The 18,009-nt window shown below is 36.7% G+C and overlaps 1 protein-coding gene across 1 annotated transcript; it reads right to left on the bottom strand.

The window, feature by feature from the left end:
* Positions 1-565: 565 nt before the first annotated feature.
* On the bottom strand, positions 566-5,406 carry LOC149199438 (serine/arginine-rich splicing factor RS41-like). Its single transcript, XM_089402432.1, has 6 exons — positions 5,237-5,406; positions 4,870-5,008; positions 3,431-3,543; positions 3,039-3,277; positions 1,129-1,515; positions 566-1,042 (listed from the first exon to the last, which is right to left on the bottom strand). Exons 2-6 carry the CDS (start codon positions 4,973-4,975, stop codon positions 1,018-1,020), a joined length of 870 nt encoding a protein of 289 aa, XP_089258558.1. The 5' UTR covers positions 4,976-5,008; positions 5,237-5,406; the 3' UTR covers positions 566-1,017.
* Between the last annotated feature and the right edge of the window lie 12,603 nt (positions 5,407-18,009).

Raw genomic sequence — 18,009 nt, 5'->3', positions numbered from 1 at the left:
GATTGAGTACCATGCTGTTATAGAGCAGACCAGGCTTCAATTGCTCTTGTTAAGGTTGACCGGTTTGGCAGCTCGTAGCAATGGGGAAGAAAATCCATGGCTGAGTTTCAAAGGGCAAGGCATGCTGGTCTACATGAATAGGTTCGCTAAGGACACCATTCACAAATATTAAAAATATTAGGAAACATCCGGGGTTATGCAAGGTATACTAGCCTACCTGAACAAGTTCACTATGGACACCATTCTCAAATATTACAAATATGGGGAAGCATCCAGGGTTATGCAAGGTATACTAGTCTACATGAACAAGTTCACTATGGACACCATTCACAAATGTCGGGAAGCATCCAAAGAACCACCATTTATATGGATAAGCTTCCAGTGTTGACCAGAACAGATTTATCATGGACACCGCTGGAAGAGATTTATGAACACCATTCATAAATTTCGGTTTATGGGACATTATGGGGACACCATTCACTAATATCACAAATGTAGGGAATTATCCAGGGTTGAGCAGTAGACTGTTTTTAGACTATTTCCAAAAAAACACGTTGAGACAAAATAACAATCAAACTGTAATTCTTTTTAGGGCACTAAATGTAGTGTTTCTGAAAAACATACGAAAGTACAGATCAAAAATCTAGCCATGAATACTTTACAGGCTCTGTCCATGTCTAACTTCTTCCCAATAATACCGTTCATGCTCCTTATCCCTCACTTAACAAATTAAGTAGTTATGGTCAAGAGATTATCAATCTTGCTAGCTGAACAGCAATTTACAAGTTAACCACAAACTTTGTGGTATTTCCTTCTAAAAATTGTTTGACAAAATAAGATCAGGGCTGTGCTCAGTATTGGCTGCGCATTAACAATACACAGTTAAAAACCAAAGTATTCAGTGTAAAATTCTGAAAACCACTCCAGCATCAGAAATACTCCATCTCATTATTTCGTGATGTAATATCCATTGCCTCGTGCTGGACTGATTCAAGAATGATTCTGCGCGATTGATAGTCATGACCGCCTCACTGGTGATCGACTGCTAGGACAAATATAAAAAAGGAGTTAAACCTTTGATGAGTAATTGATGTGAAATTTCTAGATATATATGTGATCCATACACACCTGCGGTTCCGTTCAAGAAGGGGACTTGCATCTCTGCCATAATCTGGACTATTCCTCTGTGGGCGGCTGGCATAAACAGGACTTGCAGCCCTGCCATAATCAGCACCACGCTTCTCTGGACGCCTTGCATAAATAGGACTTGTAGCCCTACCATAGTCAGGACTGCACCTCTCTGGACGCCTAGCATAAGGACTTGGAGCCCTGCCATAATCAGGACTGCCTCTCATTGCACGCCTTCCATAGATAGGACTTGCCGATCGATCACGGCCATGATCCTCTCCAGGTCTTCCATACCGACCTCCTCGAATGGGACTGGAAGGTCCACCTCTTCTATTGCCATCCTCACGTTGGGCGTATTCCACTGTGATCACCCTATCTAATAATTTGCTGAATATGTCCAATCATATAACAAATAAAAGATCAGCAACATTAAAAAAAAAAAAAATACTTGGGCCACTTGGTGTTTACATAAGGAAGCAGAAATTAAACAGAAAAAAACTCAGAATGCTATGTACAGTCTCATTCACTAGGCTGAATGCCAGGTATCAAGCAAATGATGATATGGAAATGAATTCTACAAATGCCATTTAAACAGAGTTTCCAAGAAGCACTTTGAAATAAAGCAATTCAACTAACCTCACATCAGCAACATTTAAAAAAAAAATGTACTCAATGTTTAGCTATGTTCCACCAAGACACTGGGGCAGGAAGATGCACAGTGGATATGTTGGAGTACCTTCAAATTTTAGGGAAATTTAAGGGGACGGGAAACATTGGGGTATATAATTTTTTTAATATATATATAGATAATGAAAGCATAAATACATTGATCCGTACATAATTAAATTAAATGATGAAATACACCAATCCATAATCATCATTCATACTGATACATACATATCATTCATACTCATCATTCATCCATACACCATGAGATTCAATAAGGAAATACATTGATCCATATTCATCAATCATCATTCTAGAATCTACATTGATTTGAAAATTATATTCATCATTCATCATGCTAGAGACTCTCAATTGACTTAATATTTAAATTTATAGTTCATCGTTCTAGAATCCAATTAGTACTAAGCAAAATACACTATAGTAGATACTGAAGTTTGCAGAGTGGAAAAATAAATTGATATAACTCAAACTCAAAAATAGTGAAAAGCAATAACTTATAAGTCAAACAATAAGTCTGAGGTCATCAATATCCAGAGTCAAGACTCAAAACATTGAAACTGAAAATAAAAAATGGGCAATAAGCATTGTAGGAGCACCACAGGGGAGTAGAGACAACAGTTACTGGTAAGTCAGATCGTGCTACAAGGTAAGTTGAACAGAGGTAAGCTTGGTAAGTGGAATGAGTGAGTTAGGGATTTGCACATTAGTTTATCTTTTGATATTTGTTATGTATTTTTCTTTTTAGCTTTAATTTTCATTTTCTCTTATTTTGTTTTTAATGATTTTTTCAATTTTTAGGATTGTGCAAAATTGAGGGGACACATCTCCCCTCAAAAAAGATGCTTTTAAGTGTCCCCTTAGACCCCACTCTAAGGGGGGTGTGGGGGAACACCCAAAAGCACCCCTTTTGAGAAAATGCACCCTCCACACTGGAGAGACATTTCCCCATGCATCTACCCAGAAGGGGGACATGGGAAATGTTTCCCAGGCATTCCCGTCCCAAGTGTGTGGAAAGCTTGAGGTGCGTGCACCCCACCCTAGAGATGTATCCCCATGGAACACTGATGTTTACTGAACAAAGCAAAAAATTAGACAGAATAAACTCAACATGCCATTTCATACACTAGGTTGAATGCAAGGTGCTAAACAAATGATATGGAACGGGCAAATAATTCGTTTAGACAGAATGTTACAGACATGCATTTTGAAAATAACCGCATTACCTCATATGGGTGGCGTCAAAAGCTTTTGTTGCTTCTTCTTGTGATCCGTAATGAATAAATGCAAAATTCCTTCTAATCCTTACATTGAGTACCTCACCATAGGGCTCAAAATGTCTTTCGAGGTCCTTGACTCTGGTGTCGTACGGGTCAAAGTTTATCACAAATAATGTTTTTGTTGGCTTCAAACCTGTCACAGATCTTCTTCCATCTTCAGATCGGCGAAGACCTCGTTCAGCATGCTGCAGGAATTTCAAAAAGAAGGCAGTTAGTTATCTTATATTAGCAGAGCAGCGACAGCAATTGCTTCAAATCTTGTATCTGAAAACATAATCTATCTACAGCCCGTGAATTAAAGCCCAGCTCTAATATTTGAAAATGTATAGAATGATGACCTTTGTCCACTCTACGGTTAGCCGACGCCTTTGCCTGCCAAATTCTGTCTTGTCAAGTGCTCGGATTGCATCCTCTGCATCACGCTCATCTTCCATATAGACAAAAGCATAACCTATAGAAATAAAAGAGATTCAATAAAGAAACAAAATATTGAATTGCAATCACACTTACAGTGTGGCGTTGCCGCAAATGATTTTATATATAAGGCTACGACAAAGAAAAAAATACAACACCTGTTACTTATTGTCGTAAAGACTTGCTGCCTTAGGAGACATTAGGCACAAACCTTGCATGTTGTACTAAATTGTATCAGGTAAATCTAATCCGTAAGTGGCTGTAAGGTCATCCATCAGATAAGTGCCGTCACCAGTTATGCTCCATTCTGATTGCAGTGGTGTGTCATGGATTCTATCTCTTGACATGCTTGAGCCTGAATGAAGACTTAAAATGGCTTGGGAGGGATGAAAAATAATGGTGTCGTGAGAAAAATGCAAGATGTCATTTGTGTATCAACTTTGCTGAACAAGGCTATTAGCTGATCCATGGCATGATGAAAGAATATGCACAGGATCTCCAGCAAGAGCATGGATGCTGTTAAGTATTCCTGCGTCAAAGAAATTTTTGAGTACAGAGGCCTACATTTCAAAAATGTTGCTGCTTAAACTTAGCTTGTAGCCTTGGATATGAACCATAGAGGTTACTGTTACCAATTACCAGCTGGAAAGAAGACTGAAAATCATGCATTCGACATGATTTCCAAATCTAAAATCAAAATGATTTTGTTTATATACTTTATTCCATTAAGAATAATAGCTGCAGCTATATCTTCTCCCACGGGAGATCTTTTACAGTAAGCCTCTGCATTCTGTTAGATAGGTGTGATATTTCCATCCAATGAGGACAATAATTTTCACTGGAAGCAGAATTCTAAGTTCGCCCATTAATTGGGTTTAGATACGGAAGCGTACAATGTTAGAATCCAAAACATTCAACTCTCTTGAGAACAATGGTCCATGAATAACTCAGATTATGCAGGTCTTTTACATTTTAGAAAAACATAACTGAAAAATGTTCTTAACGTTTCCCTTTATACAACAATTTGCTCCCGAATGAACTGAAAAGACCATTTAAAGTTTTCTAAATTCAGATACAGAACCCTCTTACGGGGACGAAAAGGTTAAACAAGATTTATTCATTTGTTCGGACAGACTTGAACAGGGTTTAAACAGCCTACAAAGAGATACAAGTTCAGGGTTTTGACAAACTACTGATGGTATTTACAGTGTTTAAACCAATGGTAACCAGAGTCATACGTAGGACAAAATATTGTCAGGTAAAAGGGTTTACAGACATCTGTTGCGGCAATATACTACTATAAATACATTTAGATATATCGATAGATATTGGATATTAATATGAATACTGTGATGATCGTTACCTGATTTCATATCAACCCTCTCGACTCTTCCATATTTTCCAAACAAACGCTCGATCTCTGACTGCCGAACCTCGTACTCTATGTTTCCACAGTACAACGGCTTCATGGCTAACCCCGGTGTCTTCTTCAACGATTGGATCTGCACATAAAAACACCCAACAAAATGATGTCTGTGTCAAAACCCTAGGTTTGAAAATTCATATAACCCTTCAGGGTCTCTCTGAAACCCTGGGTATGAAAAATCATGAAGCCCTTTAGGGTTTCTTCGAAGGATCAAAGGTTGAAGCGGGCAGAATGAAATGAATGTACATGTAAGAAATCTGAAAAGGCAGAACACAGGATGTTAAACCGCCCAAGAAAGACTTACCGAGAAGAGATAGCTCAGCGAGACGAACAGATCCGTAAGACTATCTTAGCCACAGAGAGTAGGCAAGGTGAGTTCTATGGTAAGGTCAGCCATTACATAGTTCCATTTAAATATAGAAGAATTGCATGTGTTAGGGAGTACGGTTTTTCTCTAGCAATGTAACGAGGTGTCCAACGAAGCAATGCATGTTGGTGTCTCTGACATATTGTGAATTGGGGGAAAGGGAGTTCTAGGTTGAGTGAAAGGTGGGTTGAGTGGAATGGAGTTATGGGTTAAGTAAATGTGGAATGTTGTTATTTATTAAAGCTTTGGAAAAAATAAAAGATATTAAATTGATATTTTTTTAATTGGTGGATGATTATTTTTATGTGATTTTAAATTGTATTGTTAAATATAAAAATTATTAGCAAAATGTCATAATAATTTAATTTTTGTTATCATAATTTATCAATACCATTTTCCAAAAAACATAAAGCATTTTAAAACTAAAATATTTTATTTTAATCTAATTTTATAACTTTTTTAAAATTAAAATTTAATATTTACAGTATAACAAGATTATTAATCATGAATATGTACCCTCATTTTACTATGGATATTATTAACTTGAAAATACGCTTTGTTACAATACTATGGGCCACTACCATGGCTTATCAATACCACTTGCTCAAAAACCATAACTCATTTTTAAAAAATGTTTTATTTTATTTTATTTTATAACATTTTTATATTCACTAAGTTCTTGACCAAATAGGTACACAACCTCTAGCTCTTTGTCTATTGTGAGTCTATCATATGAGCAATGGCATTTTTTTAATTTAAAATAAAATTTGATATGCATAAATTTAAATCCAAATTAAAGTATGATATATATAAACTCGTAATCTAGGTGTAGATAATCAGTCTAGATCTATCTTAGGTGTAGATAATTAGTCTAGATCTATCTTAACAGAGTTGTCTTTATTGAAATCACAAGCTTGATGGGTAACCCCTGCATAATCGAAGTGCCCTAGGGGTTTTTCAAGGTGTTAATCCATATATACAGTCAAAAAAAGAGTTTAAATAAAATAAATCAAGATTCTGGTACCAAAAAGTCCAAAAAGTCTCACTAAGGAGGGATCAAATCTCTTTTTACTCTAAAAGAGTTTTGCATCTCAAGAGACTTGATCCCTCTCTATGCTTGGTAGATCTGGAGTTAAGATGGATCTACGTTGGTTTAATTCCCCCCTTTAAATAGGGTGCATTCCACATGATTGTCATGGTTCAATATCATGGATTCTCAATACGATGGGTGATTTATAGTTTTATTGTTATTTTATTTTTATTAGGTTAATTTTAGTTTTATTTTTATTTTTTATTTTTGTTTTATTTTGACCAAGTTAAAATGTTTACATTACATTACATTAATATTTTTGTTTAATTTTATTTTATTCTTATTTTTATTTAATTTGACTTAGTAAAATGTTAAACATTAGATTACAACATCTCTACCATATTGGGCTTGAGAGTGCCTCTCTACCCAAAAATTCTATGTCACAAAAGATTATGAAGAAGCTCTTATCATGTTAAATTTTTATTTTAGTTTTCAATATTATATTAATTTAAAATTATATGAAAAAAAAGGAACATAACTACTTTGGAAATAAATATCAACCTTTGACTTATGTATACTATTAAAAATATTCATGAGGTTAAATACCCACAATGGAGGCCCTATTAGTTATTAATATTAAATATAGTTTATCATTTCTCTATATAACTAATTGATACATTATTTTAACTTTTAATATTACTTGCACATGTAAAAGATTAATTATATAATAGATAATGTAATGTGTTTTGGAAAAATTATCTTAATTTAATTGTTAAATAATATTGAGAAAAAATATTAATAATTAATTATTCATTTATATGAGAATTTTTTGTTACTTTCTAATATTTTTTTATTTTAAAACTTACTTGTTAATTTATTAAATTTATTTTATATTTAAATTACAATTCTATATAATTTAAATTTAATATAAATATTATAAATTATTAATAACTATCCAAATTTTATATAATTTTAATTTATAATTTTTATTAGGTTAATTTTAGTTTTTTTTTATTTTTTATTTTTGTTTTATTTTGACCAAGTTAAAATGTTTACATTAGATTAATCTTTTTGTTTAATTTTATTTTATTCCTAATTTTATTTAATTTGACTTAGTAAAATGTTAAACATTACATTACAACATCTCTACCATATTGGGCTCGAGAGTGCCTCTCTACCCAAAAATTCTATGTCACAAAAGATTATGAAGAAGTTCTTATCATGTTAAATTTTTATTTTAGTTTTCAATATTATATTAATTTAAAATTATATTAAATAATGTGAGGGGTTTATCTTGTTGAATCCATTTTTTCAATATGTATGCTCCATATAGGGACAAACCAGTTTTCTAGCAAAGGGTGGATGACTATGGGATTTTGAAGATTGGCTCTATGATCTTAGCTAGGGATTTAAATATCACCATTTCTAGAGAGGAGTGTTGGGGATCTTGGTGTCGGTTTGACCCTATGGGAAATAACATCCGGGATATTTTTGTTGAAAATCATTTAGTTGATGTTAGACATGTTCTTTTGGTCCCTACTTGGAGCAATGGTAGATTGGCTACTAATCATATTGGAAAAAAAATAGACAAGTTCTTGGTGTGTGAGAATATCTTGGAAATCTTAGGTAATGTGCGATCATGGGTATCTCATGCTAAAATATCGAACCATACTCCCATTATATTTCAATGGTAGGGGGAGAAAGCTTAGAAGGGTCTCCCCTTAAAGTTCAACCGTACCTAGCTCGACGAAGAGGACTTCAGCAAGATGGTCTATGAGTCTTGGGCTTCCTTTGAAGATTGAGATGACAAATTTGTTATGTCCCTGATTATGGATAAGTTACGGAGGTTAAAGAAGGTGGTTTGTTCTTGGGAACGAGAAAAAATAAATAAAGATGAAAAAGGACCTTGAGGAGATTAAGGCAAAAATGGCACGTCCTTTTCAGTGCTTGGACACAGTGGCTCTGTCCCCCTTAACACATTTTGAAGTTGCAGGAGGCCTCATGGCGATTGAAAAGTCAAGCGATTTGGGTAAAAGAGGGGGATCACAATACCTGTTTCTTCCAACATTAGGCTTCACAGAGGAGGAATACAAATACCATTTGGGAAATTGAGACCAACTCTAGAGAAAGAGTTTTTAAAACATAAGATATTTCAAAAAGAAGTTGTTAAGTATTTTGAGGGTATATACAAGGAACGTAATTTTGTGGACATCCATAATCAGTTATGGTGCATTGAGGCATATCCTAATATGTTCTCAACTGAATCTAATGTTGTTGTGGGTCAACATGTCACGTTGGATGGGATATCCATGGTTCTACATTCATTCTTGAGGGACAAATGCATTGGTTCAAACACATAGACCATTGAAATTTTCGTACACTTTTTCAACATTATGGGCATGGATCTTTTGAACATGGTGGAGGAATTAGATGCACTAGACAAGTGGCTAGGGTGATAAATTCCACTTTTATTGCTCTCATTCTGAAGTCCTCCCACCCTACTTCTTTCACTGATTTATGCCTGATCTCTCTTTGCAATATCACATATAAGTTGATTTTTAAGATCATTGCTTACAGATTAAGAGACATTATTTGTTTATATTTCGATGGAGCAATTTGGATTCCTCTAGAATCGACAAATCCAGGATGTTGTTGTGAAAACACAGGAATGCATACACTCCATTCAGACAAGGAAGAAATATGCATTAGAGTTGAAGATGGATTTACACAAAGCCTACAACTATGTACCTTTTATGTGGATGATTCTTACAAAGATTGGTTTATCTTCAGACAAGGTCAACTGGATTATGGCAAGTGTCTTGTTGGTTAATTTTGCAGTTTTTATTAATGGAGTTCGATCGACATTATTTCGGGCTTTCAGAGGCCTTCGACAAAGGTTCTCATTATCTTCGTTGTTATTTATCCTCGTTATTAGTGGCATGAACTAGAAGATTAGTGATGCTCGGGTTGGTGGATCTTTATGCGATCTACAGCTAACTAAAAAGGTCTTTGTTTCTCATTTGTTGTTTGTGGATGATGTGCTTATTTTTGGACAAGTCTCATTGTCCCAATGGAATGGTTTACATTATATTATTTCTAGATTTGGAGATGCATCATGATTATATCCTAATTGCCATAAATCTATTTTGATTCATTCATATAAAAATAATGAGGAGGTTGCTAAGAATGCTAGAATTTTTGGTGGTTGTTTATGGTCTTGAAGTTGGCCTCACATACCTGGGTTTCAAGATGAAGTAAAATAAGTATCAGATTGTAACACCCTCCTCCCACAACTACCCAAGTAACTGGCCAACCAGGTTAAACATGCGATGAGAGGCTAATATGATTGGATTCAACCTCCTATGTGACCTTAAAGAAATGAAATCGACTAAAATACAACATACAGACCTTCCACATCAGCTACAGGACCCCTGAGATCCATGCCAACACTTCAGGCAGCTTTCCCCTGGGTGCCACTGAAGATTTTGATCACTTGAACTTTGGACCCTCTCATGTAATGGGCATGCCAGCATCTAGGGACCTCTGGACACTCTCACAGGCCTGCAAGCCAGTGTCTAGGGACTCTTTTGTCTAGTTTTGTGCTAGCATCCCCAGGATTTAAGCCACCTTTTGAGGCCCAGAGCCCAAGTCACTGCCCAAAATTGCATGACATCTCCGAAACAATAAAATAACAGGGAAACAATGATGCTAAAGCAAATATCTGAACAAGCCTTTAACCAGACCCCTACTAGCAATGATAGGCATTTTGTCAAGCATATCACAAACATGTAATCTGCAGGTGTAAGCAACATAATTATTCATAGGGATCTCATAATTATCTGAGAATCGTTAAGAACCATTGTTCCCTCGTATCAATTGTTGCATTATAATCTATTAGGTCATAGATACATTGTCCATTCATTTGCAAGTAAAAACATGATGAGAGCCATACATAGCCATTGTCATAGAACACGTGTATAACCAGCATAATAGCAGTAGAAATACCTATGAAATCACAGCCATATGATCCACATATAAACCAGTCTAATACTCATAGAAATACAAGGAGAAATAACCTTTCATTAATGATGCAAAATCCAATCCTGGGATGGGACTAACACGTTCCACCCGACCGTAGAATGGGTGAGCCAAATCTCTCTTCAACCATTCACCCCTGTGCCATATTCCAAGCATAAATGTGGGACTCAAACCAAAAGAACCAACCAGGGCATCCCAAGGCTAAACCACCTCACCCTCATTAATAGAAACCAAGCTTTGTCGTAATCCATCCCGAATCACTAGGCCAACACAATAAACATGTTATAACAGGCTTTACCATGATCTCCACCTGATCACTAGGCCAAACAAGCATGAATGCCACCGGATTTCTCCACTTACACCGTGAGGAATTTTCCTATCTCTAGTCTCCCACGCTTTACCGCAATCTAATCACGGATCACTAGGCCCTAAACCAAGACCCACTCTCTAGGATTTACCGCATATCCCAAACCTAGGATTACTAGGCCCAAGGGAGAGAAAACCAACTCTTTTCTTTACCATATATCCTTCCTTTCACCAACAAGGATTCCTAGGCCACCGAGGTAACACAATCCTGGCTTTACCGCAACCCACATTTTGGCTCAGGGGTCACTATACCAGTGACTTTACCGTGATCGACAATCTAGTTCAGGGGCCACTAGGCCATGTGCTCTATCATTTGGAGATCCACCTCACTCAGCTTCGAATCCACCCGGCAATCCAGCTCAACCAAAACATGAGAACCCCATCACACCATGGTTATCCGGAAATGGAAAGACTAGGCTGAAAACATTGTTACACCTGGCAAAACCCGTGCCATGATAGAAAATAACCACATGCATGCCAAATCTAGCAAGGAAATCACACATGCAAATTGATATCTGCAAAGAATCATGTTGTAGCTGCTTGATCCTGCTCCTCCTTGCTTGCTCCTTCCTTCTTCTTACCTTCTTTGCTTTTTCTTGATCTAATGACGAGGAAGCTTAAGCCAAGAGCTTGCCAACTAATCCTCAGAAGTCTTTTTATTAATGAGGCCTCTATTTTCTTCATTTTCCATTATTTTCCTTCATTTTCCTTCTCACATGCAATTTGTGACCTTTAACCTCCCTTTTCTCCTAATTTCCATTATTTTCATAAATAAAATGCCAATTAATGCCTCATGTCTTTCCAAATCCTTTGTCATTTCCTTTTCCAATTTCCTTTAGCCATAATAAACGAAATGAACACCCATTAGGATGTTTTCCCACCATTCAGCTTAGAATACGCGTCCCATCACCGTGGTCTTATATTTTTGACATGGAATTTTCACCTGGGTTGTTACACGGATCATGGATTGGCAATGACTATTGAATAAATTTCAGAAGCATCTTTCCCTTTGGCCTCATTGTTGGTTATCTATGGGAGGCAGGTACATTCTCATACAATCTGTTCTCCAACACATTTTGGTGTATTGGATGCACCTTTACATGTTACCGAGGAAGATCATCCAGAGGATCAAGGCCATACTTGCAATTTTCCTGTGGTCGGGGACCAAGGGGGTTGTAAATTTCATCGGTTAGTTTGGAAGTAATAACTCGAGGGAAGGAGTCTGGTGGTTGGGTTTTATTGGATCTAAAAGTTTTTGGTTGGGCTCTTCTGAGTCCTGACCAAGAGTTTATGGAGAGCCCTAAATGGTAACAGTATCTAGTAGGATATGTCATTATTGGATTGGTTTAGACGTGGGGATGTTGTTATGAGGAAAGGATCACCCATTTGGAATGGATTTTTAAAAATAAGTAGTTGGCTTTTCAACAACGTGCATTGGTCCTTTATAAATGGATGTAAGATCTTAGCCGAGATTGACATTATCTGAGGTATGTTGGATAAACATATACTTCCTATGCGGGTTTTCGAAGCCCTGCATGTAAAGGGTATTTTCTTCTTGGCACATGCTTATGAGGGTTTTGATTTTACACATGCTTTCCCGTCATGGAAAGAAGCAGTGGAGATTGATATTGAAGGTTTCAATGTTGTTAGGTGGAATCAATATATTTATGATCTAAAGATGGCGAGCATTCTTATGGGTGATAGTGAAGATGTTTTGTATTGGAATGGTTCTTTATGTGATGGGAATGTTGAGGTATTTGATGCATACAAATACATCTCTAGTATTATACAAGGTTCTTGTTAAAGAGCGCAACTAGGGGCTAATTCCCCTTCGTAGAAGCCTCATATGAAAAAAAATAATAAAAATAACTATAAATAATAACAATCATAAATAATGAATAATTAACTAATAATTAGTGTTAAAGAGTCATGTCTCCAAGGATATGAACAGTCATGAATGGGTACCTACCTAGGTATATAATTGGGACCCTCATTCGTAACCAAATCATCTCATATCTTCTTGTACGTATTGGTCATGTTCTATCTACAATTATTGTCAATGATGATAAGAAGTTCAAGTAATTGTTGCAACCATAGAACATACCATAAAAATTAACATGGTATCAAAGCTTTGGTACAATCTTTATGTACAACATATTTAAGTTTTACTCCTAGCATACAAAAAATTCCATTAATTATGGTGGGCAGTAAAATATGTCTAATTACTAAAATATAAAGAATGCAAAGAATTCCATGAATTATGGTGGGCAGTAATTCTTGGTAAATATGTCTAGTACCCAAATATAAAGAATGCAAAGAATTCCATAAATTATGGTGGGTAGTAATTCCTCATAAATATGTCTAAAGCATGTATCTGCTAATAGTAATTTTTGTTTGAATGCTCTTGAAAACTATATGTCAATATGGAATAAGGCATAATTGAAAGTCTATGATTCAAGCATACGTCTTTTGAAGTCATTTCATGTTAAAGACCCTCTTTCATAAACCTTGAGTGGCATTGGTGATAAAGAGGTGACAAGATTGAAGAGCTTTCAACTTGACATATTGCTTGGTTCGTTACTAAATAAAGGTTTCCATGCATAACATACTATAATGTGAGAACTAAGTCTAAAGATTGACAACTTCTCAAATCATTGGGATGAGAGCTATGCATCAACACTACAATCTTGTTTCAAGTATTCTTAGATAATCTCTTATCATCATAAGAGAAGCTCTATGAGAAATCTGAAGACTTGCATCATAATATTCTAATATACTAAAGATTTGTGCCAAATACTCGAAAAATGAGAATACATTAAAGGATTGTGTCAATGATCTACAAATCGTATGTAGTTATAAAGTAACCCTTTAAGGACAGTTGTTGATGTGTAGCATATTAACCATCATGATATATGGTATGGGCAACTTGTGTGAGTGTAAAAATAAATTATTAGAAGATGGAAAGTCTATAATTCCATATACTGCAATTTGATCATGCATTGATTGGAACAACAAGTACACCAAAGAGATGAACTGGTTCAAATTTTCATTGAGAAGGATGTATTTGAAGTCTCCCTAATTGATGAAGAGGCTTCAGAGGGAAGATAAGATCCTTGCATGAATTGTTGATGTTTATAATTAAGAAGCACATATTGTGAAGCTACCTTCGAGTCTTGAAGAAGATGAGTAGGACTCATGGTTACAAATTGAAGAATGTTTTATCTCATTAGTCTCAGAGGGAGTTGTCTATTGAACCCTCTCGGTAATTATAGCAAAGGACTTCCCTATGGAAGTGAACTATCAGAAGCATGGCATGTTGGTTGGTAATTCTTCAGGTTATTGGATCCCATGATGAGCAGGTTGTCAAGTGGATCCTTTGTATTACATCATGCACCTTAAACCAGAGAGAGTCTGGTCATATGAAAGAATTTTGTGCAAAACAGGCACTGGGGCACCTTCATGAATTAGACAATCTTAGGCTTGTGTCTCCCTGAGTGAGAGGGAGTAACGTTACTTAAATATTTTCTTTAACATGATTTTCGATTTGGTATCCTAGATGCACAAGAAATAAAGGATGTCTAAAATCATTGTTGCTAGAATGGCTAGTTGTAAGATAATGTCTTTTGAAGAAGCTCTTTAGTGAGTTGTGTGCCATCATCTATATGTTGATGGTAGGAGAAATGAGGCTCCTCTGGATGGATGGTTAGGTTTCTAATATCCTCACAAATCCTTTGGGAAGGAAAAATTATTATCCTTCATAAATTAGTATTCCCTGTATGGAGGGATTTTGATTGGGTTAAGCATTGAGCTCTGGGAGCTTCTAAGGTCCTAGGGTACTTCTAGGGTTATGTGAGCATAGGGTGAGTGGTTCACCTTCCCCTCTGGAGTACATAACCCAGTATGTGAACATAGGGTGAGTGGTTCACCTTCCCCTATGGAGTACACTATATGAGAATAGGATGAGTGGTTTATATTTCCCTATGGACCCAACATGTAAAAACAGTGTGAGTGGTTCACTTTCCCTTGTGGAATACATACCCTAGTATGTGAACATAGGGTGGTGGTTCACCTTCCCTTGTGGATACCCCAACATACATCCTACTCTTACAGTCTCAGACACTTGGGAAGTACCTCTCATCTCGCCAATGAGTTGGGAAAAGTGGTTAGGGTTAATTAGTACTACCGACGAACGGATAAGGTACTATTGTATTCCCTATGAATAGGATGCATGATGTTCAACAACTTGATCACTAAAGGATCGAGCCTAGTAGGGGTTTTATCCCTGGACATGAGGACTGTCCTCTGTCACTTTGGCAAGGATGGAAGGGTCTTGTGACCCACCCTCTTTAAATCCTTTTTTAATGGGCTGTGATTTCAGTCTTCAACAAAGACAAGACAAGTGGCAGAGATGGCACATGATGGACACGATGGCATAACAGTGGATGGATATTAACAGGTGGAATTCCTCCCTAGTTGAGAGGGAGTGTTAAAGACCACAACTAGGGGCTAATACCCCTTCCTAGAAGTGTGTGTGTGTGTGTATAATGAATAATTAACTATTAATTAGTGTTGAAGAGTCATGTCTCCAAGGACATGAGCGTTCGTGAATGGGTACCTACCTAGGTATATAATTGTAACAACCCTAGTGAAAATTCTGTACAATAAAAGTTAATAAAGACAAAATAATAGCCATGGTTATGGGACACTTATTCCAAGCTGAATGTTGGGAAAAACATCCTAGTGTGGGTGTTCATTTCGGTTATTATGGCTAAGGAAATTGGTAAAGGCAATGGCAAAGGCTTTGGAAAGGAAAAATGACATTTTTGGCAATTTATTTATGAAAATAAAGAAATTAAGAGAAAAGGAAGGTGAAAGGTCACAGGTTGTATGTGAGGAGGAAAATGAAGAAAATAGAGGCCACATTAATAAAAAGGCTTATGAGGATCAGTTGGTACCTTTTTGTCAGTTTAGTTTTGGAGCTCTCTCTATATTTTCTCTCTCTCATACTCTTGAACACTTAGATTTTTCTTGGAGCACTCCAACATTGGATCGCCTTAGATTTTTCTTGGAGCACTCCAACATTGGATCGAGAAAGGCAAAGAAGGCAAAGAGGAAGCAAATATTAAGCAAGGAAGAGCAGGATCAAGCAGCTACAACAGTTTTACTTGCAGGTATCGATTTGCATGTGTGATTTCCTTGTTATATTTGGCATGCATGGTTATGTATGTATTATTGGTTCTCTTTATGTCATGGGCATGGGTTTTGCCAAGTGTGACAGTGTTCTTCAACCTTGCCTTGCCATTTCTGGATAACCATGGTAAGATAGGGTTCTCACGTTTTGGCTGAGTTGAATTGCCGTATGGATTTGAAGTTGAGTGAGGTGGATCTTTGAGTGAAAGAACACATAGCCTAGTGATCCTTGAACAGAACTATGGATTATGGTAAAGCCATTGGCCTAGTGACCCCTAAAATGGACTGTGGGTTGCGGTAAATCCAGGTATTGTGTGCCTCGGTGGGCCTAGGAATACTCGACCAGTGAATGGCAGGATATACAGTAAATCCTAGTGTTTACCCTTGATCAAGCCTATGAATCCTTCTCAGTGAATGACGGGATATATGGTAAAGCCTTGAGAGTGTTGTCTCAGTTATGGCATAGTGACCCCTGGATTAGACTATGGGTTGCGATAAAAACTAGAGACTAGGAGACAGGAAAATTCCTCACGGTGTAGGTGGAGAAATCTAGTGATCTGGTGAGCATTATGGTAAAACTTGATTCTATTAATGAGGGTGAGGTGGTTTAGCCTCGAGAAGCCCTGATTGGTTCTTTTGGTTTGAGTCCCACATTCATGCTTGGAATATGGCATGAGGGTGATTGGCTGAAGAGAGACTTGGCTCAGCCAATCTACGATCGGGTGGAACGTGGTAGTCCCATTTAGGTTGGATTTTGCATTCATTAATAAGAGTTTCTTTCCTTGGTACTTTATGAGTGAATGTATTGGATTATATGTGGCATATATGGTTGTTGTATCCTCATTATTTTTATTGTTTATATGATGGTTATGAATATGTTTTATGACAGTGAAAATGTATGGTTATCATCATGTTTTGATTTGTGAATGAATGAGCAATGAATATATGCCCTAATAGATGATAATACAACTAATGTGATAAGGCACTAATGCTTCTTAGCAATTAAGTATGAGATCCCTATGCTTAGACCTATTGTTTAAACCTGTGGAATGTATAATTGTGACATGTTTGACAAAATGTTTGTCATGGCTAGTAGGGGTCTAGTCAAGTACTTGTTTAAGAATTTGCATTGGCATCATTGTCTCTATGTTTCTTTTCATTTCTGTGAATTCCATGAAGTTTTGGGCAGTGACTAGTTCCTAGCCTTAAATCTCACAGTTGTTGGAATAACACTAGCAAAAAAAGGCTGCAATCGCACTTAGATAGGCTCATGGGAGCGAGTTGGACCCTCAATTGCTTAGAGGGCTTGGCAAGGGTGTGACTGGGGCTCTAGGTCCTTGAACTGTTGAGTTTACTCAGGGGTTGGTCACCTAGAAAGGTAGGGTAGCTCCTAGAGGTTCGGTTGGATGTGTGGATGGTTAGTTTGGTTGTGTTTTGTCAATTCCACTTCCTTAAGGTGACCTAGAAGGTTGAATCAGATCATAGTAGCCTCTCGTCACATGTTTAACTCGGCTGGCTGGTTACTTGGGTAGACATGGAAGGAGGGTGTTACAGAGTGGTATTAGAGCATGGTTCCATTCTCTTTGGGGAATGTTTGATTTTTGTTCTCTCTGGGTGTTATCTGATACCACAGAGTGGTATTAGAGCATGGTTCACCCCTTAGACTGGATGGGCAGTGTGTTGGTCATGCATTCATGTCAGTTGCATATGTGTTCTCATGTTTGTGGTATATGTATTGGTTGTGTATGCATGGTGTTGGTTATGGTTGTAGTGGTGTTTCCATGTGAAAAGTTAATGTTGTTGTTGTTGGATGTGTTTATCATGAGTTTATGTCAGTTATGCACTAGATATTCATGTCAATGTTTGTATGTAAGGTGTATGTGTGTGTGTCATACATATGTTGTCATGCATGAAGTCATGATGCGTGGTTAATATGATCATGCATTGATGACTGGACTATGGTTAGGATGATATCTACATGTTTTTATGATTATATTTATATATGTTTTGTGCTAATCTGGTTGGTTTAGCAGATAAGATATCCTCCCTAAGTTATACTAAGGTACGTTGGTTTGTTTATGATTTG

Source organism: Pinus tabuliformis, chromosome 2_1, assembly GCF_031772625.1.
Source record: "Pinus tabuliformis cultivar Carrire ecotype Pingquan chromosome 2_1, CPIR1, whole genome shotgun sequence".
In the NCBI taxonomy this organism is placed as follows: domain Eukaryota; kingdom Viridiplantae; phylum Streptophyta; class Pinopsida; order Pinales; family Pinaceae; genus Pinus; species Pinus tabuliformis.
The sequence above is the reverse complement of the archived record's forward strand: the minus strand, read 5'-3'. Positions and strand labels throughout refer to the sequence as shown.